The sequence below is a fragment of the Mandrillus leucophaeus genome, unplaced genomic scaffold, assembly GCF_000951045.1.
Source record: "Mandrillus leucophaeus isolate KB7577 unplaced genomic scaffold, Mleu.le_1.0 Scaffold194, whole genome shotgun sequence".
NCBI lineage: Eukaryota > Metazoa > Chordata > Mammalia > Primates > Cercopithecidae > Mandrillus > Mandrillus leucophaeus.
Window position 1 is genome coordinate 3,114,157 of NW_012101965.1, and position 23,819 is coordinate 3,137,975.

The following is a 23,819-nucleotide window of genomic DNA, read 5'->3' on the forward strand; positions in this document are numbered from 1 at the left end:
TTTGAGATGGAGACTCGCTCTGTTGCCCAGGCTGGAGTGCAGTGGTGCGATCTCGTCTCACTGCAACCTCCGCCTCCTGGGTTCAAGCGGTTCCCCTGCCTCCGCCTCTCGAGTAGCTGGGATTACAGGTGCCCGCCACCACACCCGGCTAATGTTTGTATTTTTTAGTAGAGACGGGGTTTCACCATGTTGGCCAGGCTAGTTTTGAACTCCTGAGCTGAAGCAATCCGCCTGCCTTGGCGCCCCAAAGTGCTGTGGTTACAGGTGTGAGCCACTGTGCCTGGCCGGTTGATGAGTTCTCATGTAGCGTCTGTGCAGATTTCACAAGGTGGGAATCAGTGTCATCTGTCCTTGCAGACATCATCAGCTGCCTTCACCAGTTTTTCATTGCCTCTTGTATCAGAGAAGGAGCAGCTTCAGCTTTCAGCTCTGGCACAACAGCTTCCTGATTCTGGCTTTGAAGTGGGCATGGAGTTGGCCAGGAAGTGTTCTTCCACCCTTTCGCTCCACTACTTTATTGCCTATCCAGGGAAGGTGCTAGAGAAGGAATTCAATTTCAGCAGCCCACGATGCTCTCCCATCAGAGTTGGCAGAAGCCAGAGCCTGGAACCCATGCAGGTTAGGCTTGCAAAACTAAGAGGGGTAGAAATGGTAAATGTATCTATATGGAACAAACCTTGCTTTTAAGCCTCTGATTCAATCCAAATAGTGTGGCTTCTTGAAGGTTTCATTCCTACTTTTGTTCACTGTTACGCTATGTACCAGGAAAGCAAAGCCTCCTTGGAATTTTCCTTGTGGTTATTTCCTTGGAAGTGGCTGCCTTTTCCAGTTGAGTTCAGACTGGCAGAAGCAGAGAGTGCAAGAGATTAAGTTACCAACTCTGGGAGCAAGGGATCAGGTGTAGATGCTGACAGAAGAAGGTAAATAATACTCAATCAGGACTGTGGTCTCACACATCAGTGAAGATTTAATAGAACACTTATGAGAAGATGAATCTAGAATATCTAATTCCTATAGCCACATATTGAAAATGATGAAATTAGTTGCAATTAAAGGAAGAACTTGAAAAGTAGGCTAAAATAGGTTACTAAATGAGAAAAGAAAGGGGCAGAAGAGTAAATTGCTCTGAATAAATGGAAAGCAAATATATATATTTATACATAGAATTTTTTTTTTTTTCAGAAAGGAAGAGGGAAAAGGCTTTTGCCTTTCACTTTATAGCTTTTTGTACTTTTTTGAATTTCCTAACTATGTAATAGACATTTCTTTCTTAAAGCCAGGCACAGTGGTTCACACTTATAATCCTAGCCACTGAGGAGGCTGAGGTGGGAGGATTACTTGAGGCCAGAAGTTTGAGACCAGGCTGAGCAACATAGTGAGACCCTATCTGTTAAATAAATAAAGAACACTTCCTTTCTAAGATAAAAAGAATAAATAGGCTATCTGGGTCATAGAATTATGGGCCTTTTAGATGTTATTTTCATGTTCTTTCTATAGTATAGAAAAGCTAACAAATAAAAGTAAAATTAGGCTAAATCAATAGATAAATTTACTTTCTTTTTATAAGCAAATGTGCCATTGATACCTATTGTGTATTAAAGGTTTCTTTGTAGAACAGTTGATAGAGAAGGGAAGTTAACCCTTGTGTAACCAACCTGTGAGTTGCACTTCATATAGGACCTTGGAATACTAAGTATTTGAGAAGAATTGTGGCTCAGGAATTATCAGGAACTATTTGAGGTTAGCGCGTTTGATCAGGGAACCCTTCACATTCTTTTTAGGATTCCACTGGCTTCTAAGGTGTTTGAATTCCTATGGAACTGATTTCTATTACAAATGTTATTAAAACTTGATGTGGCATGTTTCACTCCTTTTTTCTCCTGATATTGCTCCTCCCACTATTTTCAAATCTAAAGCTGCTCTGCTTTAATATAATGAACCAGGACTGCTTGGCTTTCTGACTTTTGGACGGATTAGACTACGTAGGATTCATAATGGGCCAAATAAAAGAGTTACTGAATAAGAAATAAGACATTTGGAAGGCTAAGATGCGTGGACTTTATTCTGTAGCCAGAAGGATCTCTGTATCAGTTTGGGGATTTTTTTTTTTTTTTAATTTATGATTACAGAATTTCTTAATGATTTTAACAAATGGGGGATTTTGTTTTCTCTAACCTATTGGGACCATAGAAGTGAAGAGTTGCTGGTACTAGACCAGCAACTTAAAGATGTCAGGGCCTGAGTCTCTGTTCCCTTGGCCTTTCCCTCCTGATAGCCTCATGGTTTCCAGATAGATGCTCTGCCTTAAGCATCATATCGGCATTCAAAGCAGGAAGAAAAGGAGGGGTGAAGAGCAAACAGTTCACACGCCAGAGTCTGCTGTGCCTTAAGGATCATTCCCACAAACGACACCTAACAACTTCAGTCTTCAATGTTTTGGCCAGATCTGTGTCCAGTGGCCAATCAGGGTTCTGTTAGAAAAGAACCATCAAGGCGGGGCATAGTGGCTCATGCCTGTAATTCCATCACTTTGGGAGTCTGAGGTCAAGGATCACCTGGGGTTAGGAGTTCAAGACCAGCCTGACTGACCAACATGGTGAAACCCCGTCTCTACTAAAAATTCAAAAAGTAGTCAGGCATGGTGGCACGTGCCTGTAGTCCCAGCTACTCAGGAGGCTGAGGTGGGAGAATCGCTTGAACTCAGGAGGCAGAGGCTACAGTAAATCAAGATCACACCACTGCACTCCAGCCTGGGTAACATAGCAAGACTCCATCTCAAAAAATAAATAAATAAATAAATAAAGCATCAAAGAGTTGATATTTATTGGGTAACCAGCATGGAATGGAATGATATAGCCCCTTCCCTATGCAAACTTGCAGTATGCATTTCCAAGAGAGAAATGTTACATCAGGTATTCCTCATTGTGTTTTGGTTTTGTTTTATTTTACTGTAGAGCACATTTTTTGTTTTGCCTCTCATGGGACTCAGTTTTTAGAAATATTGGAAGCATACATTCTGAAAATGATACAAGATAGAATGAAATCAGATGCTAAATACCATGGGACAGATAGCATGGGAGTGCAGTATAAGTCAGAGAAAGAAATGTGATGGTGGTAGGAATAGCTTAAAAGATTCACGGGAAAGGGACTTGAGTTGGACTATGATGGATTGAGTTGGACTGGAAATGGATTGAATTCTACATGTTACTACATGGTGTATACACGTCATTATACACTTATGAAAACCAGTAGAAAGTGCATCGCCAAGAGTGGCCCCTCATGTAAACTATGGACCTTGGGTGATGATGGCGTGTTGGTGTCAGCTCATCAATGGTAACCAATGGAGCACTCTGGTGTGGGATGTTGATGGTGGGATAGGCATGGGGGCGGGGCTGCAACAGCATATGAAACTCTGTACTTTCTGCTCAATTGTGCTGTAAGCCTAAAACTGCTCTAAGAAAGAAAAAGAGATTAGATGTAAATAGTTGCAAAGATGGTGAGGCTGGTGTTCTAGTGAGGGAAAAAAGAACACAGTCACAGATACAGAAATGACTGTAGCACAGGACAGCATGGGGAGAATGAGCTGGCCCATAATTTTAGACAAGCTTTCAGTTAAATATTCAGTGGTTACGTGAAATGAGTTGGAATAAGCATTCAGAACCTACCATATCATTCCTATTAAATTTTACAAAGTTTACATAAGAAATTTAAAATATTTTAATATTTTCTACAGAGGAGAAATGATTAATTTTTGATATTTGACAGCAGTGTATATGTGTATTTATTTCACTGATTGAACTCAGTTGACTAATACTCGTAGGATTAAAATTACATGCAAATTTATTTACAAAACTGATATTTAAAACTGAGTCCCCTGTTTAGAACTATTTTTAAGTATTGTACATTTTCTGCTTAGATAACTGTACTTTGTAAGTATGAAAGCTTTTCTATTTTATGGCCAATAGTAATCATTTTGTAAAATACTGGCATTAGCCATTTTAGTTTTTCTTAAAGTAAATCATTATCCTATTAAAGTAAAAACACCCTCTTTTCAGTTCGTTATTTTAATTAAGCAAAGTGTAATAAAGTTGAGTTCTAATTATTTTTCTTTTCCACATTATTTAAATAGTTTCTTCTAATTACACATTGATTTTAATTGAACTGGGTCTAATTTGATAAACTCCGTTTCCAGCTGTTAAAATATAGATGGGGAGCTACAATCTCTGATTTACCATTTCTCCATGTGACTGGAAAACTTTAATATGGTTAGACTTTGCCCTCCTTTTGTGTACTTTGCCCTGTGCTTTGCTTAGTCGTAAACATTATTCATGTTGTGGGGCAGGGATAATGCTTGTAGAGTAGCTAGCATTGTGACTGGTGGTAAGTCACCAGCAGAGATGAAAAGACTTGCCTTTTAATCTGATTTATATTAATGCAAGGGGAAAATACATCATTTTCTATTCTATTTTTAGTGTTGCCATCTGGCTGAAGGAAGGTTTTTGTTTTATTTATTTACTTATTTTTTAGATAAAAGCCTTTTTGGTTGAATTTAAAGTGTGTAATGTTTATTCCTGTCAGCACAATGTTTCAGAAAGCATTTGTGATGTGCATTGAGGAGCTGCTTTTAGTGGTAAATGAAAGAGCTTAGTAGGTGATTCCCCCCAGTTCCCACAAGATATATGAACATGTGCTTTTCTGAAATATCCTTTTCCTCGTGTTTAGCTAGGGTGGATAATTCTTTGGCTACATAAGAAACAGATTATCAAAATAAATTTATTAATTGCTTTGGGAAAGGGTTGGGGTTTACAAATTTCCCAAAGTTGAGATGCTTGTCTGATGTTATCAGTAGAGGCTGTAATGTTCACATGCTTTCTTTCCTTCATGCGGTATAAGCAATAACAGCTTGAGTGTCCCTTATCTGAAATGTTTGGAAATGGAAGGGTTTCAGATTTCAGGTTTTTGGATTAGTGATGCTCGACCTGTATTCTGTTGTGTTTGTAGAGTGTCACTCTAATTCCTGAGATTCTCACTGTAGGTGAGACTGGTCGCTCCTTTCTATGAAGCGGGGTCAAAACATCCATTTGATTTTGAGTCTTGCCTAATATAATGTTGAAGTCATCCTAGAATAACATGAGATTTTTTTTCTCTTCTGATGTGAAGTGTTTAGCACACTGCCCAGCACATATGTGACACTGAACAAATGCTTGATGAAAGATGCAAGAGAGGAATGGGTGTGTGCCTTCTGGAACACTGTGGCAAAAGTCGAGAAAGAAAAAGTATTAAAAAAGTATTAATGATAAGATGATTAGTAAAAAGAAAAAGAATACATTTTCTTATTTTTTGATGACTGCTAAGATTGTAGAGAAAGGGTGACAAAAAGAGTTGTCAGATCAAGGTCACATCTACTTCACATCAGAAGAGAAAATCTATCTCATGTTATTCTGGAGATTGTAAGGCTGAAGGGCACGGCCCCTGCCCTCAGGTTGTTCTGGTCAAGTGGAAAATTACCATAGATCTGTACCTGGCCAGATATCAACGACTGAATGCCGATGTTCCATTTATTTGGGGACTGTTTAAGCTCAGAATATGATGACTATGACTAGACATCAGCTCCTTGGAGGAAAATGGCCCAGTCCTATCCCTTAGGAATATTTTGGTAACCTATTTTGATAGAATTTTCTTTTGCTGTTTTATATATGATATTAATATCTTCCCTATCACATGTTTGGTTTTTTTTATTTCAGAGAAAGTTGATTGCGTCACTATTTGTTTATTTATTTTTTTTATTTTTTGACACGGAGTCTCTCTCTGTCACCCAGGGTGTAGTGCAGTGGCGCAATCTCAGATCACTGCAATCTCCACTTCCCAGGTTCAAGCGATTCTCCTGCCTCAGCCTCCCTAGTAGCTGGGATTAATTACAGGCGTGCACCACCATGTCTGGCTAATTGTTGTGTATTTAGTAGAGACGAGGGTTCACCATATTGGCCAGGCTGGTCTCGAACTCCTGACCTCAGGTGAGCTGCCCACCTCAGCCTCCCAAAGTGCTGGGATTATAGGTGTGAGCCACTACGCCCAGCCTATGTCAGTATTTTTTATCATCTCATGTATAGACCTTGACAGTTCAATCCAACTGCCTCAACTGCTCTTTGGAAGTGGTTCAATATAAATTATTAACAAAGACCTACATGTCTCTGTTCCATTCTCCATGTCTTAGTGTCAGTTACAGAAATAAGGAGAGATACCTGTGGTAGATTCTGTCCCCATGTGTCATATAACTATACACCCTGTTAGACTCTATTTATAAAGTCAGTGTCTTTTGTTGAGTTTGTACTCTCTTTATTGAACAAATGTATTTCCTTTTGGTTTAATATCATTTTCTATCATGGTCATACATCTTAAGGTTTTTTCCCTTATGAAGAGATGGAGAACTCAGAAAGTGACTTTCAGTCACTGTCATTGCTGAATGAGCTACTCCAAACTATAAAGCCTCCACACTCTTACCATGCTCTAATGAAGTCTACCATAGCCACCAAATCTTAACTTTGTGTTCTGTATAGATATGTGAAATGCAAGAAAAAGATCTTAATTGAATTGTTTCTGTCAGCAGAATAGGGAGAGTGCTGTGTATAACTCAAATATGTATCATTGTCAGATGGTCCTATTTAGTTGCATATGTTTTGGCAACAAGAATTGAGAAATAGAGTGAATAAATGGTTCATTGTTGTTATTTCTGTTTCAAAATGTCAGTCAGATTAAATGTGGCTAGATGTTGCACCATACCATGAAACAGGTTTATGAGCAAATGAGACTCTGCACTATTTTTTACATTTACAGTTACTTAAATTGCCATGACACAATACCTGTAGGCATGCCCCATGAAGCAGCTGCTTCCCCATTAAGTGATGGTCTACAAAAGATTAATAATACCAATCAATTTCCCATATTTTATCTTCTTCACCTCCCTGCAAAATGACCTTCAAAAATATGCCCCACCTATTTCCCAACAGGCCCATTTCCTTATCTGGCCTGCCGGCCACTCATCCTCCCAGGAGTTTGTGGCTGGAGTTCCATTTCTGGTGGAGGGTCCCTATATGGTGCTACATGATCTGTCCTTGGCTTCTTCTAGGGTGACCACACTGACTCTACTCTTCTTGTTTCTTCAGGGACAGCCCTAAGTTTCACCATATTCATTCATGTCACTTTTTACCATGTAATGGTCAAATAGTTATCTCTTGGTATGTGATACGGGTAAGTGGAAGAACCTGATTAGTTACTAAACTATATAGAAGGCAGAGTTCTTAGGATGTCTGTTTTTAGTCTGATTTCCTTTTATTGTTTTCTTTAAGATGAGATCCTTTTTAAATTCATTTCCAGCAGACTTGTTAGACTTCACTGTTCATTTACACAGAATCCACTGAAGCTAAAGTAGTTCACAGCCGGAAGTTCCATGTGATATATACTTCAGTGACTTTCCATTGCCTTCACGAAAAAGTCCACACTCTCAGAATTCAAAGAGACATTGACCTTAGCCTGTTTCTCTTGTCATATCTTCAACTGCCTCCCTTCCTAAACCTGCTGTTCTGACTAGACAGTACCGATTATCTCTCCTGTCCCTTTGCCTTGGTAGTTTTGCTCATGCTCCACCCTAGTAAGGGAATTTCTTCACATTACTCTTCACTTATCTGGATGCTTTCTGGTCTGCAAGCTCTTTACCCAGGGACTACTGTCCCTTGTGGCTCCTTCTCCCACTCCGAATTCTTGTAACACTATCTATATCATTTGTTTGGTTATTAAACCTCTGTGGGTTTATGGATTTTTTAGAAAATTGAATCGGTCCATTGTTGCAATTTCATGTATGTGCCCACTGTCTCTCCTCCAAAGGATGGTAAGCATCTTGAAAGCAGATGCCATGTCATATGACCTTTGTATTCTCACTGTGTAGCATAGTGTCTGGTCTATGGGGGTATTTTTAAATGTTGAAAAAATTACTTAATTAATTAAAATTACTTAACATTTCTGAGCCTGGTGGTTCTGTTGATAGTGACAAAGAGACTGACATTAGGGGATTGGCTTTTTTGTGAGGACGTTCAAGTGATAGCAGAAATACATGAGCAGATATTCCCTAGACGTTGACGACGGGAACTTTGTTGAGAGCACATATTTATAAATGCATACTCGACAGTGACTGATGTACAGATAGTATTTCAGGACATAATGGGAGATGATTTTTGAAGAAAGGAGATAGTGTTGGAGGAATTGAAAGTTCCAGAATACAGTGTAACCTAGAAACATAGGACAAGAAAAGAAAAAAGAAGTGGTAGAAGGAGATAATTACACACCTAATAATATTTCTTCCAGCATCGAGCTCAAGATGTCCCATAGAGTAGTGTACTGTTTGAATAAATACAAGTAGGAAGAAAACTGAGGTAGTGTGGGAAATGAAATCCAGGTTTGTCTGATGCTAACTCCCATGAGCTTTGATCATTGCTACCCAACTTCACTTGTAATTGTGAGGAATTTAACCTAAGGAGAAATTCTCTATTATGTGGAATAATCAGGAAAGTCATTAGGAGTGATGCTGTTGCTTTATTTCCTTCTTGTTCTAATGCAAATTTTATAAATCACATTGGATAAAGCACTTCATACCTATGATTCGAGTGTTACAATACTCCTGGCAGGTATATTCGAATAAATAAATTTAAAGAATAAATATATATAAATATATACAAAATAATAAGAATAGCGATCTCAGGCCTGATATGGTAACTCTTTTCTATACAGATTTATTTAAACTATTAGATTGAAACATTAAAAGTTGTTAAATTTTAACCATTTTTCACTACATAAAAGGCTATTTCATGTGGTTCAACCTCTAGTTCTGTGTTCTAGGTCACTCCCCCAAAGCTGTGTCCTCACAAGTATATGTCCGCAGAGGGGCTGTATGCCCACAAACTCCAATTGAAGACTGTAGCAGAAAAGCATGTATGCAGTAGTTCCTCCTTATCCATGATTTTGTTTTTTGAGGTTTCAGTTACGGTCAGTTGTAGTCCAAAAATATTAAATGGAAAATTTCAGAAAAAAAAATTCATAAATTTTATGCTCTTCTGAGTAGTGTGATGAAATCTCGTGCCCTCCCGCTCTGTCCAGCCTGAGATGTGAATCATTCCTTTGTCCAGTGGATGCACACTGTAGTTGCTGCCCACCTGTCAATCACATAGGAGCTGTCTCTGTAGATCCAAAAAACATAGCGTATATAGGGTTCAGTACTACCCACAAATTCAGGCATCCACGGGGGGTCTTGGGAACCTAGTAGTCCCCCATGGGTAAGTGACTATACAGAGCTGGAAACTGAGTTTAAGCTTTTGCTGTATCACAGCCCACATTGCAGATTTTATTAAAAAGAGTGACTGAAATACATTATCCTTGTGGATGTCAAGTCCCCATATTATTCAGTGAGATTTAAACAGGATGATGCAAAGGTTATAGTCAGAAGTGTCTCAGAGCAAGTGTTTTGACTAAATTGACAGGTCATTTGTTGGACCAATTATTTTCAGCAGTTGAGAGAAGACTGTATTGGACCATACAGCCAGAAGTAGAAACAAAGCCGTGAGAACACCAAGGCCTTTATGGGAAGATGTTGGAATGAATCAGTGAGTGGTAGAGGATGTGGATTGCACAGTACACATTGCAGCACTTACTGGAGCTACAGAATTTTCACCAGATGAAGGCTCCAAATGTCTGATGCCTCTGTATTTTGTTGCGGAGTATGTCGGAAAGAGAGTCCCAGACCACCAGGGTGCTTGTCTGTATCCTTCCTCTTGTCTTTACCTCAACACTCACATGTGACACTAATGGAATACAGCTTTCAAGCTAGCAGGATGGTCAATAAAGATTACATAAGGCTAGCAAAGACTTACTGAGCATCATAGTATATGGCTTAATTTTCTTTCTTTTTTTTTAAATGAAAGAAGAGAGATTCAAATAAATAATACTGGAAAGTCACCTGAATCATTTTAATTTTTTTTCATGAGAACCTTTATAAGGGTATATAGAATCCTATCTTCTCGTTAATGAGGATTTTCAGGTTTTTAAATTTTGGAAATCAGAAAATGAATAAATTCCTCTTGTCATTGTGTTCTTAAGTAGTGAAATCCCCTGCACTTTGTTTAAAAAACAAAAAACTCCCTGTTTTATTTTCCCAATGTTATTGAGGGTTTTTTTTTAAGGCTCAGATTTACTTAATATAATGAAAGGCATCAAATCTTAGAAAACTGTCATCTCCCCCAAACCCTGAACCAGAAAGACTAATTACCTCTTCCCAAACCAGGCCATACTCTAAAAATTATATCAATAAGTTCACCCTACCTAAGAGCCCCAGGAGGTATGACTGTGGCTGAGCTGAAAACTTCTGGAGCCAGCTGCTGACCCAGACTTTTCTGCCACATTAGTCACTTGCCCCCAGGACCCCGTCACCAAGTTAACATTGGTTTGCTTTCTCTCAAATCCCTGAGGAACCAGAAGCCCAGTTTCCTGAAGAGAGCTAAAAATACTTTCTACCATTTGTCGTGCCTTGCTGTGGGCCAGGCAATGATCTACCTTTCTGTACATTATCTCATTTAATTTTTACAGCTCTGAAAGTAGATGTTTTTCCCCTTTACAGATGGGGAAATTAAGACTTAGAGATGTTAAGCAACATGCTGAGGATTCATCTGGTAAATGGCAGAACCAGGTTTGCTGACTCCAAAACACACTCAAACCTGCATGGGTGCTATGAGAATGGGATGCCCAGGACTCCACAGAAAAGCATAGAAGCTGGGAGAAAGGGCCTTGAATACTTGTTAAACACCTCCTATGTGCCAAGGCTTTTGGTAGATTTTTAACACATATCTTCTCAGATAATCCTTTCAACAGTTCTGTGAGTTAGGCAGTATTATTACCCCATGTGACCTACTTAGAGAGGCCAAATAACTTCCTGGCCACTCACCTGGTTACGTACCAAGTCTCATATTTGAACCCAGGTCTGTCTGTGTCTTTTGCTGTTACAGTGTTCACCAAAGAAGTTTTTGAAGAAATGCAGACTCTTAAACCATAGCAGAAGAAAAAGAGTGATATGAAAGCAGAGAGATGGCCTGAAAACTTTAGAAATACATCCAACCTAACAGGAATTAGCAATATATAATCTTAGACCAAACAACCTGACAATTTTCAGAAATTATTTTTAGTTTTCAAAATTTAACCTATTGTTACTAATCCAAAAGGCTTACTGGAAAATAAAATAACATAAAATAAAATTAACCTATCAATTTCATATGAGCATAGAAAAATTTTAAGATGGATTTTACATTTGTCTCATGGTCAGTATGACTCAGAAGGTCTTCTGAGGTGGAAATGAATTCCCGACATCCAGACGATAATGAAGTGGGCAGACAGACCTCTGATGTTCACCTAGAGTGGATCCAATAAAAGTTAGATATAGATAAATTAGAGTTCAAGTAACCAGAACTCCTGTTCAATTGAATTTTTTTTAAATTTGAATTTCAGCATAATAAAGCAAACTACAGCCTCCCTCGAGCACCCCACCCCCAAAAGCGTTTATCGGGCCGATTCAGAAAAGTGACTTGTACTAAACATATGTGGAAGTATTTTCAATCTCCATGGTCTGCTGTTACATAATATTCAGTTAGGGTTGATGTTTGTTGTCAGGACCTGGGGCTACTGCAGAGACCCAATAACCCCAAAGAAAGATTAAATGATGTTGAATATACCAAAGCAGAAAGAAATTAATGCATTTGAAATATATTCTAAGCCAATGGTGCTTTGTAAGAACTCAGATCCAAGACTTTAGACTGCGGTCGTCCTTCCACGTGGTTGCTTTATGCGTAAACTGGTACAGCTGTGGGAAAGGCCCTTCATGGCCCCTTGAACATGCCACTTCTATAAGATTGGTCACTCAAGCCAAGGTTGTTGATTTTTTATATGTCCTTCCTACTCCTTGAGGGCACGGGTTGTAACTACTTCATCTTTTCATTTCCTTAATCTAGCCTAAGAACCTGGTACATAGGTTAACAGTAAATGTCGAATAGGTAAATGTTTCTGAAGAAATTTTAAGAAACTAAATGTATCTTTTCTCTTTTGTCTCATTTCTGTAGCACCCGACAGCTATAAAGTGCAAGATAAGAAAAATGCCTCCAACCGCCCTGCCTCTGCAATTTCAGGACAAAATAACAACCACTCAGGAAATAAACCAGGTATGATGCATTGCATTAATTGTGGGAAAATAAAGATTATCTTTTATGCCCTAAAGGCATGCTGACGATTATAAAGGTTTAATTTGTTTAAATTCTAGTTTTCATAAAACTAGAATTTAGGAGAGCTTAGTTTCAGTCCTGCCACCAAACACACACTCCTACTGGCTTATATGATATTAAGTCAGAGAACCTCTCAAAGCCAAGCCTTGGTTTTCTCTCTTTAAAATGTAGATTCAAACACACGTCTTGCTTACTTCTCAGAGTCATTTTGACAATCAATGAGATGATGTATGTGGATGCACTCATTTAATGTCAAGCAGTTTAAAGGGGTAATAATTTTACTATTCTGTTTCAAATGATAGGACACAATTTTGTATACCTGTGTGTCCAACAGGCATTATCGCGTTATCTCTTTTGTGACTTTTTCAAAAACTATTTCAAGAAATCTTTACACATAGCAAAGCTTGTATAGAATTATGGTTTTGTTTGCTATTCCTTGCAATGATTGTATGCCTACACAGTAATTTCATATAATAGCCTCTGATTCATAGTCTCTTTCATTCAGTGATACAAATAATCTAACAGTCTATAAATATAATACAAACAATTGAACCGACAGTGCGGTTTCTTCCAGATATCCAGTAACCATTGCGTGACCTGTGGAAGGAATGAATGTATGGTATGATAATAAGAGACAATCAAAGGAAAGGAAAGCAAACCAAATACCCCAGGAGGTTCTTGGAAACCTATTTCATGCTGCATCCAGTACTGAAGTCACTCAAGCACAGTGAATCAGTGAGAATAAAGATAGAAATAACTGAGTCTAACCTTATAGAGAATATTCTACTGTGTTTAGTTTTGTGAATTTTTTTTTTCATGTGGAAAAGGTCTTGAACACAACAGACAAATCTGCTTTGTCATTTAGAGGAAAGACAATAACAAGTATTGTTGAAAATATTGCTTAAGCTGCCATTAGTGGAAAATGATGTGCAGCCTCAGAGGAGTTTTAATTACCAAACAGAGATTTCCTTAGTCAGCCTGCCTTTTCATTGAGTCATTTATCCATCCATCTAGCCACCCACCTTCCAGCTACCATCTAATGTTTACTGAGTTCTTCTATGCCAAAGAAGCATGAGAGATGTACTGCATGAGCAAACAACATGAACCCTGTCCCCATGGAGCGTATTCTAGTGGACCTTTATTTTCGTATTCAAGTGTGTCTCCATGCAAGTAGAAGTTCTTTAGCATGAAAAGCACATTTGTTGGGCCGATGGTGGAAAGAGACCTCGTAGCTGAGTTTCCCTGGCCTCCAGTGCTGCGCTGAGGTTATGGCCCGCTTCGTGACTGGGCTGGGTGCACAGGGCCAGCGGGTGGTGTTGGTCACGTCAGGTGGCACCAAGGTCCCACTGGAGGTGTGACCGGCCCTTCTGCGATGTTTTACGTGGTGTAGTCATGTCAAATTTCTATGTTCCTGTCTCTGAAATGCCTGAGCACAAGATCCAGTCATCTGGGGGCCCACTGCAGAGAACAGTGAAGATGGTGCCAAAAATACTTTCCCCTTTGATTGAAGATTGTGCTCCCAAAGCATTTATAATTTCCTTTAAGTTGGAGACTGACCCCTCCATTGTAATTAATCGAGCTCAGAAGGCTTTGGAAGTTTATCAGCATCAAGTGGTGGTGGCTAATATCCTTGAGTCATGACAGTCCTTTGTGGTTATTGTAGCCAGACACTCAGAAACCAAGTTATAGCTATCAGAGGAAGAAATAGAAAAATACATAGAGATAGAAGAGAAGATAATGGATAATCTTCAGTCTTGACACACAGCTTTAATATGTGACAAAAACTGAAGTAAAAAGCCCTTACATTATCAAAAATTGTCCAGGGCTCTTACAGTTGGTGAAGACTATAATAAAGCCTTTGCTTTCATATGGACAGAGAAAATGAAGGAAAGGGAAGAGGCAGTGGTGCACAGGCAAATATGCTTTGGTATTTGTCTTTTAATGACACGTGATACACTCACCTGAATGTCTTCCTGATTTTGAAATTGAACACTAGAACTGTTTCTCACCTTTAAATAGAAGAGCTTATTGGGAAATATATATTACTTTAGATACACATTGGGGCCTGAATATCAGCCTTCTTTATACTGTAAAAAGAGGATTATGGATGCATGAATGGTCATGCTTTGGAAGTCAAATATTTGTTGAGTGCCTACTGTGTGTCAGGCCCTGTGCTGAGCCACAAGGGTTAAAAAGATGAATAAATGTGTTTTAAAAAAATAAAAGAAAATCACATGTCTTATACAATGAGAATTTAACATAGCTTAATTGTTGGTGCTGTATTTCTCTGATTCTCCCCATCCACCACTGCTTCTAATTTCTACTTTTTTTTTTTTAACTGTGCAGTTTATACTTTTATATCCTGATAACTCATTTATTCATCTAGTGTTAGCATCATGAAGGTACTAGGAATATATTACTAAAAGACATAATCTCTACCCTCCAGTTGACAGTATGATAGATAAACCAATATATGAATAAGTCATTCTAACACAGAACCACCAGTGTGATGAGAGATTGCACACAGTGTATAGAGATCAGAAGCCAGAAAAACCTCTTCCACCCTAATTGGCCATCTCCTTATACACAGTCATTTGATTTATATTGCTAAAGTCAAGTTAAATAGGGAGACATTTCACTTCTGATTGTGTCTCTTTGAGCATCCCTGTGTCTGTTTTCTTGTATATACAGATAAGCCAAGCTCTATAAAAGGCTCTTGATTTAGAAGCCACCATGTCATTATTTTCCTGAGTCTCTCCAAAGGATAATATGAGTTATGTGTTGGAGGGCTGGCCTTGAGTAATACCTTTTAATTTTTGTGGAATACAGGTCATGGGAATGTCTGTCTAAAGCATTTTGTTGATTTTCATTTTCTAGAACTTGGGGGAAAAAAAGTTCATTATGTATTTTGGGATATTTTGAGTATTGTCCTAACCAGGTATGAGCATCCTGACTGAATGATTTCGGAGAATCCCTTTTAACCCAGTAAGTTTTGGCTAAATGTCCTTTCCTTTTTTACCGTCTGATACTTAAACTCGTTAGAAGGCTCCAGAACATCTCTATGATTTAGAAGACATTTCTCCACATTCAAGTTGTGACTTTTATATTTAAAGCGCATTATGGCTGGCCAGGCGCCAGTGGCTCACGCCTGTAATCCCAGCAATTTGGGAGGCCAAAGCAGGTAGATCACCTGAGGCCAGGAGTTCGAGACCAGCCTGGCCAACATGGTGAAACCCCATCTCTAATAAAAATACAAAAATCAGCCGGGCATGGTAGTACACACCCATAACCCCAGCCACTCAGGAAGCTGAGGCAGGAGAATCACTTAAAGCCAGGAGGCAGAGGTTGCAGTGAGCCGAGATCCGCCACTGTACTCTAGCCTGGGCAACAGAGCGAGACTCTGTCTCAAAAAACAAACAAACAAAAAAGCACATTACGGAAGTGCCTCGTGGGGTTTTAGAACTATGAGCACACTATGTTCTGCGTTATCCTGGAAGGACCATTGCTCTCAAATGTGAATACTTGAACCCAGACCAAATCAGACAGTTTGTAAAGTCACAGATCTATCCACATCTACTAATTCCTGAAGAAGTGGGAGGTGGTTCTTCAGAACTCCGGCTGCCTCCAAATGATTAATAGTTTGACTTCCTTAGAAAACTGCGTGTTTTCCTGGACCTGAGAAAAGCAGATATCCAAATTCATTAAAAATCCCTCTGAATTCCTATCCCTTTGCTGTCCCCCAACAGAAGTCTTTAAAAGAGCCACTGAAACTTTATTCTGTCTTATTGTTTATAAGTAAATTGCCCTCATAGAGGCGTGCATGACTTCGAATCTTCCAGCCCTTCTCTGATGCTACACCGTGCAATTGTAATGACTGTAGCTGCCATGGTGCATGGATGGGCACAGGACTGAATTAGAGATCGGATTTTATGCCCTCGCTCTGACACATGTCCTTGCTGTCTTCATTAGTCATATCTATTTCTCTGAGTTTTTTCATTTGAAGAAGAGGCATAGTAACTCTTCATTGAATAAATGAATGCTTGGCTAACTCATAGTGTTATTGGGAAGAATAAAGTGATAATATGTGAAAGTGCTTCATAAAGTACAAATTGCTAACAGAAATACAGAAGTATTTACTGTAGAAATAGTAGTTGTTACATATGAGTCAAGGCCTAGTGAGTTCTTGTAAAAGCCTTGTCAACTTTGAGAGCTCTTTAGTAGCATGACCATACTCTCAGATGTGTGTAAAGCAATCCAGGTTTATACATATTATCAAACACAGAATTTTAATGGCACTCCCTTTCACCCTTAACAGTGCCCCAGGTTAGGTGTCACCCCACACTTGAACCATCATAGGTAGGAGGTTGAATGTGGAGTGTAACTGCGATCTTACTTAAGCCTAAGTTCTATTCCTCTTAAAGCCTTTTTCCTTGTGAGAATTGGTAACTTAATTTTATTCTAACCATATTAGATCCATTGGGAAACAATGTAGAATATACATTATTTTATTTTATTTCAAGACAGAGTCTCACTCTGTCGCCCAGGCTGGAGTGCAGTGGTGTAATTAGGGCTCACTGTAACCTGGATCTCCCAGGCTCAAGCGATCCTGTCACCTCAGCCTCCTGAGTAGCTGGGACCACAAGCATGTGCCATCACGCCTAGCTAATTTTTTTTTATTTCTGGTGGAGATGAGGTCTCCCTTTTTCAAATGAGCCTGGGTTGGTCTCAAGCTGCTGGACTCAAGCAATCCTCCTGCCTTGGCCTCCCAAAGTGTTGGGATTACAGGAGTGAGCCACTGTGCCTGACTTATATATAATTTTTTTCTTTTGAGACAGAGTCTCATCTTGTCACCCAGGCTGGAGTGCAGTGGTGCGATCTCGGCTCACTGCAACCTCCGCCTCCCGACTTCAAGCGATTCTCCTGCCTCAGCCTCCCAAGTAGCTTGGATACCAGGCATTCACCACCGTGCCTGGCTAATTTTTGTATTTTTAGTAGAGACAGGGTTTCGCCATGTTGCCCAGGCTGGTCTTGAACTCCTGACCTCAAGTGATTCGTCTGCCTCGGCCTCCCAAAGTGCTGGGATTGCAGGTGTGAGTCACCGTGCCTGGCTGACCTATACATAATTTTAAAGTATTTTCTATACCTTTTGTTTCAGGGGAAAATAATGTGGGGGTGGAAATGAGAAGGGAAGCAATGAATTATAGGAAATTCACTATTTACTGGAATTATTTAATTGTATGTTTTTGAAAACCTACCTTTAAAGATAAATTTTTATCAGTTTTTAGTTATTAAAACTAAAATTTAAATTTCTAGCATTTAAATAGTTTACTCTGTTATCAGCTACAAGATTGTTCTTAGTTTTTCCCATTGGTGCATCTTAATAGAAGTTTAAAGGCTCTGAGGGTTAGCTAAGGTTGCTCATTGTTCATTCATCCATTCAACGAATACTTATTGAATATCCTTTTCTGCCACATGCAGCCCTAGGCATTGAGAATGCAGCAGGGAAGAAAACAGACAAGTCTCTGTTCCTTCCCAGCCCCATGCACAGCCATCTTTAACCTGCCACAGGTGTTAATGACATTCTAGCACCCAAGAGACTTTCGTATTAATGGGAACAGAAGGATGGAAACAACCTACACTGAATAACTTTTTCACTCTACAATTCAGTATTTCCTAATGCCAGGTTTCCAAACCAACCAAAATCATCTAGTATAGCACAGCCACTATGCATCTTGAACTTCAGAAATGTTACATTTCTTTACTTCCTCAAATCTATTTCCAGATAGATAGTAATTATTTCAGCACTAATGTTGATGGACAGCCAGGAACTACTGCAGTCATAAGCATTGGCCTTATTTACAGCGTTTAATTGTATAAAAGTTTGGTCGTTTACATATTATCTTACGAAACAGGATGCAGTTTGTTACATGTTAAGAATATAATTTTCATATGAAACAATAGCATAGAAATCAGGGAAAAACTAGCACTTCTTGTACTGTTTTCAGAATATACATTCAAAAGGCACTTTGCAGGGGGAAGCATTACGTTGCATAATTGGGCATTGCCTCATTACTGCAGGAGCACCAGTTATTACTATGACTTGGGGCTGTCAGGGTTGGTGTGGGTTGCCGGGGGTAGCATTTGTCCCATATGTTATTAAAGCCTTCTTTTCAAAATTTTGTATGAAATTTGGCATGTACTTAAAAGTAAGCTAGACATGTCATATACTTCATATTGAAATATTGTCTAACAGAATTTGTCAGTGGAATTTTAAAAGTAATTAAACTGTCTATTTTACAGACTTTCCATAATGTGTTCATATGACTTTTACAACATTGATTTTCAACTTTTATAATTAAATAAAAGTTTTTATGAGGCTGGGTGCGGCGGTTTATGCCTGTAATCCCAGCACTGTGGGAGGCTGAGGCAAGAGGATTGCTTGAAGTCAGGAGTTCAAGACCAGGCTTAGCAACATAGTAAGAGCCCATCTCTACCAAAAAAAAAAAAAAAAAAAAAAAAATTAGCCGAGGTCGGGCATGCTGGCTCACGCTTGCAATCCTAGCACTTTGGGAGGCTGGTGGATCATCAGAGGTCAGGAGTTTGAGAGCAGCCTGACCAACATGGTTAAACCCTATCTCTACTAAAAATACAATAGCTGGGCCTGGTGGCATATGCCTGTAATCTCAGCTACTTGGGAGGTGGAGGCAGGAGAATCGCTTAAACCCAGGAGGCAGAGGTTGCAGTGAGCCGAGATCGCGCCTCGAGCCTGGGCAGGAAGAGCGAGGAAACTCCGTCTCAAAAGTTAGCTGGGCGTGGTGGCGCACCTCTGTAGTCCCAGCTACTTGGGAGGCGGAGTCAGGAGAATCGCTTAAACCCGGGAGGCAGAGGTTGCAGTGAGCTGAGATCGCGCCATTGCACTCCAGCCTGGGGAGGAAGAGTGAGAAAACCCCGTCTCAAAAAAAAAAATTAGCTGATTGTGGTTGTGCACACCTGTAGTCCCAGCTACTTGGGAGGCTGAGGTAAAAGGATGACTTGAGCCAGGGAGATTGAGGCTGCAGTGAGCCATGATCGTACCACTGCACTCCAGCCTGGGTGACCGAGCAAGATCCTGTTTAAAAAAAAAAAAGTTTTCATGAGTGAGTAAACCTCATATTATTTAAGGAGTATTAAAGTGATAAGTAATTGTTAAAGGTCTTTCTTTTAACTTCATCTTGGCTTTTATCCCGAGTTCTTTCTTTAAAATACCATTTTACTATGGCCACCATTTTCTTTCAGAAAAACAAATGACAGCAAAAACTTCCTGTGGATAGCCCTTAATAAATTGCCTGAGAGGGTCTTCATGTCCACCTCCATTTTCTTTTTTCCAAATTAAACCTTCAGGGCCAGGAGCCATATTTTTCCAAATAAAAAATATGTAGAAGTACATAAATGATTAGGAAATCTGAAAAATATCATAGTGGGCTATTGAGGGCATCCATTTAACCAATTTTTAAAAACCATCCACTAGTCTTGTTCCTCATCCACACTGCCTGGTTTATGCAGGCTCCTAAGGGATGTCTTTACTGTTTTTATTTTCTTTAAATGTACAAATTCTATAAAGTTCAAGAGACATTTGGCAGCCTCAGCAACATGGCAAAATCCCATCTCTACAAAAAATACAAAAATTAGCCAGGTGTGGTGGTGCACACCTGTGGTCTCAGCTACTCAGGAGACTGAGGTGGGAGGATTCACTTGAACCCAGGAGGTCAAGGCTGCAGTGAGCCATGATTTGTGCCACAGCAGTCCTGCCTGGACTACACGAGACTCTGTCTCAAAAGGAAAAAACAAAAAAAGACATTTGGGATGCAGACCTTTAAGTTTGTTGCCAAAGCACTACTATTGGTCTCTACTGTAATTTTTTTTTTTTTTTCTGAGATGGTGTCTCACTCTGTCTCCCAGACTGGAGCACAGTGACATGTGATTTCAAGTCAACGCAACGTCCGTCTCCCAGGTTCAAGTGATTTTCCTGCCTCAGCCTCCTGAGTAGCTGGGACTACAGGCATGTGCCACCATGCCCAGCTAATTTTTGTATTTTTTAGTAGAGATGGGGTTTTGCCATGTTGGCCAGGCTGGTCTTGAACTCCTGACCTCAGGTGATCCACCCGCCTCGGCCTCCCAAAGTGCTGGGATTACAGGTATGAGCCACTGCACTCAGTTTGTCTCTATTATTATAGTAGATTCCCATTTTTAACATGAGATTCTAAAAATGTCAACGTCAATTCTTTTTTCTCTTTTTGGAGACGGAGTCTTGCTCTGTTGCCCAGGCTGGAGTGCAATGGCGCAATCTCGGTTCCCAGTAACTTCCGCCTCCCAAGTTCAAGCCATTCTCATTCTCCTGCCTCAGCCTCCTGAATGGCCGGGACTACAGGTGCACGCTGCCACACCTGGTTAATTTTTTGTATTTTGTAGTAGAGATAGGGTTTCACCATGTTGCCCAGGCTGGTCTTGAACTCCTGAGCTCAGGCAATCCACCCACTCGGCCTCCCAAAGTGCTAGGATTACAGGCGTGAGCCACCGCACACAGCCTGTCAACGTCAATTCTAATGTCAACTTAGTAAAGAGAAAAAGAAACCTAATTTTAAGCATGAGTATCATGATGATCATTTTTATTATTTTGTTTTTATATGGCAGCAGAGTGAGCCTGTAAACGTAGCCCTCTGCTGCAGAACCCCTCTTCTCCACCCATGTCTCACTCAGAGTATAATGCAAAGTCCTCACCTTAACCATAAGCCCTGTCACTTACTCATCTCACTCTGTTCCAGTCCCTCAGATCACCCGGTTGTTTCTGGAACACATTAGGTACTTGCAACCTCAGGGCCTTTGCACTTACTTTCTATAGAACATCATTATCACAGTAAGGCCTTCCTTGGGCTCCATCTGAAAAATTAAACATCCTTTTCCTGACATGTCATAATCCCCTTCATTTCTTTGTTGTCTCCTTAACGTTTATCTCAGTCTAATATTCTCTGTATTTTTCTCCTTTTTCATTCTATGTATAGTACTTATTTATCTTCTTTGTCAGATTTTTTTCCCAAGTAGAATATAAATCCCACCAAGTCTCAGGTTTTTGTCTTTTTTGGTGACTGCTGTCTTTTCAGTATACAGAACAGTGCCTGGAGCACATAGTAGATGTTCAGTGATTTACTGGGACATACACACTACACACTCCACTAACAGTCATTATAATAATGCAAAATAGGCTCTATTGGATCCTCATTTTACAGGTAATAAATCAAAGTACACCTCATAGCTTGAGACTTAGAGAGGTAGGTAAGTACCTTGGCCAGCGAGTGATGGGGCAGAAACTGAATGCATGTCTGTTGGACTCGAGCACTTCACCTCTAACTGGCAAACATTTGTTCAATATAAAGCCACTTAAGGATTCTGTTGGTTGTTAAGGAACAGACTTTTTAAAGCGTAAAAATAATAGAAGTTTGGTAGCTTAGGAACACAAAACATCATTTATATTGTTTGATGAAAATAGCCAAAAGGCTATAGTTATGTCATGATTTACATGATGTTTTCAAATAGAGGAAAAATGCTTGGAAGTCCTTAGAAAACTTGTAATAACTGAGTGGATCACTGTAACTCTAGTCACATGTACTTATTGTTGTAAAGTGTAACAATATTTTATTCTTCAAATTTACTGAATATTTATCAATGTGTATTTTTTCTTTTTCTTTTTTTTTAATCCACTCTTCATCTCATGTTTTTTTAATCTCGTTTTCAGACCCTCCGCCTGTGTTACGTGTTGATGACCGGCAGCGGCTGGCCCGGGAGCGACGTGAGGAAAGGGAGAAACAGCTAGGTACCCCAGGCCCTGTGTCCATGGCCCGGATTTGAATGGATGTCACTATAATACCACGGTCTCTTGCATACCTTTATGAATTTTGCAGGTGGATTATGAAGCAGAATTTAGGATTTGATGATACAATATAAACATAGGGCTAAGTTTTAAGTAACAATAAATGCTAGCCTGAGGATTCAGGTAATTTTTTTTTTCTTTTTTTTTTTTTTGCAATCAATCACAGTTTAATGTGGCACTGGAGGAAAAGTATATATGAGTGGAGTGATAGTACAGCTTACATTTTACTACCGAGAAAATGCAAGGACAGTAAACATATGGTTCTTTTTTACGTGAAAAGTTATGAGATTATACACTGCCAGGGCACTTAACTGCCTTCTCTGTTAAAATTATGCTGCCATTGAACTTATAGACAGGTGCTACCAGGCTGCTGCCAGGAAAAGCATGTGCTGAGGTGTCTGATTTTTCTCTTATTACCTAAGGACCTTGTGAAAGGTTAGCGACTGCAATATTTGTCATATAATCACTGGAACCTGGATCACAGGACTATCTTTGCCGGAAGCTGAGACTAGAGCACTTAGAGATTGTACAGTTATTGTCTTCTAGAATACTGGGCAAGGAAGCAGGTGCCAACCCCTCCTTTACTTTGATGTCCATTTATGTAAACTTGCTAAAACAGGTTACTCTCTTGAAATTACCTGAACGATGTACCTTGAAAAGATTAAATGCCTGGTCAGCATGTGTGTGTACAGAGTGCCTGGGTATTCTAAAACTAGACTGACAGGGTATCAAATTTTTCCCAGCAGATGACCTGTAACTTCTTAAAGTTGTACTGCATTTTGTAAGAGTTAATGTTTCAACTGGGGACTCAGCCCCTGTATCTCATCCCTTTATTATTATTCCAAAGCCCAAATTTGTGAAATGTACTGGAAGTTGGTTTTCAAAAGTCTTTTGCTATTGTTTACATTCTTCCAACTCAGACTTGTTTCTGTCCCTTGCCATAATGGCCATATGAGGTCATTTATTTTGCTTCTGAGGTTTTTTAGGCACAGATTTCAGTGGCTTACTGGAAGTGAACATACTCTGCTGTTTTTCTATGCCTAAAATTTCCTCCCTGGCCTGACAGGTTCCCTGCAGGCAGGTAGGTTCTTGGGGAGCAGGCTGTCTGTGGTCACCAGGGCTCTTCCTCCTGTGAATATGCCCATTGCTCTCCAGTAAGGTTGCTTTGACAAGCAAACCAGAAACTGAGAGAGGATGAAGGCAGAGCTGCTGAAACTAGAAGATGAGTAAAAATAAGAAACTGACTACTGTTTTAGGGTGGCTGTTATTTACACTCTGTTTTCAAATCCATGCGTGTGTCCTTTTCCCCCTCTATCCCATCAGGTCTCACACTTGGAGATCTCTTTAGTTATAGTGTGGATTCATATCTGCTTGAATAGAAGGAGTTCCATAGGTCAGGAGATCATTCCTTTATGATTTAAATCACATTGTGAATTAGCTTTTCCATACTTAACTCACACCTTTCCATTTGGGTTTCTTTATCTTACAAAACCAAGCATTAGTTTTTTGTGGAAAGCATGAATATGCTACTGGTGAAACAAAAATGACTTATACTGTAGAGGTGTAAGACTTACAGCTTTGAGCTTGCAGTTCTCCCTAAAAGTTGC

General features: G+C 39.6%; 1 protein-coding gene and 1 pseudogene across 1 annotated transcript in view; both read left to right on the forward strand.

The window, feature by feature from the left end:
* Window positions 1–23,819, forward strand: part of MAP7 (microtubule-associated protein 7) — a 197,426-nt gene that overhangs the window by 92,096 nt on the left and 81,511 nt on the right. Inside the window, exons 2-3 of the mRNA XM_011978447.1 lie at window positions 12,150–12,248; window positions 22,078–22,155. Coding sequence (XP_011833837.1) covers window positions 12,150–12,248; window positions 22,078–22,155 — 177 coding nt within the window. The remainder of the gene's footprint in view (window positions 1–12,149; window positions 12,249–22,077; window positions 22,156–23,819) is intronic.
* Window positions 13,701–14,096, forward strand: LOC105538552 (annotated as a pseudogene).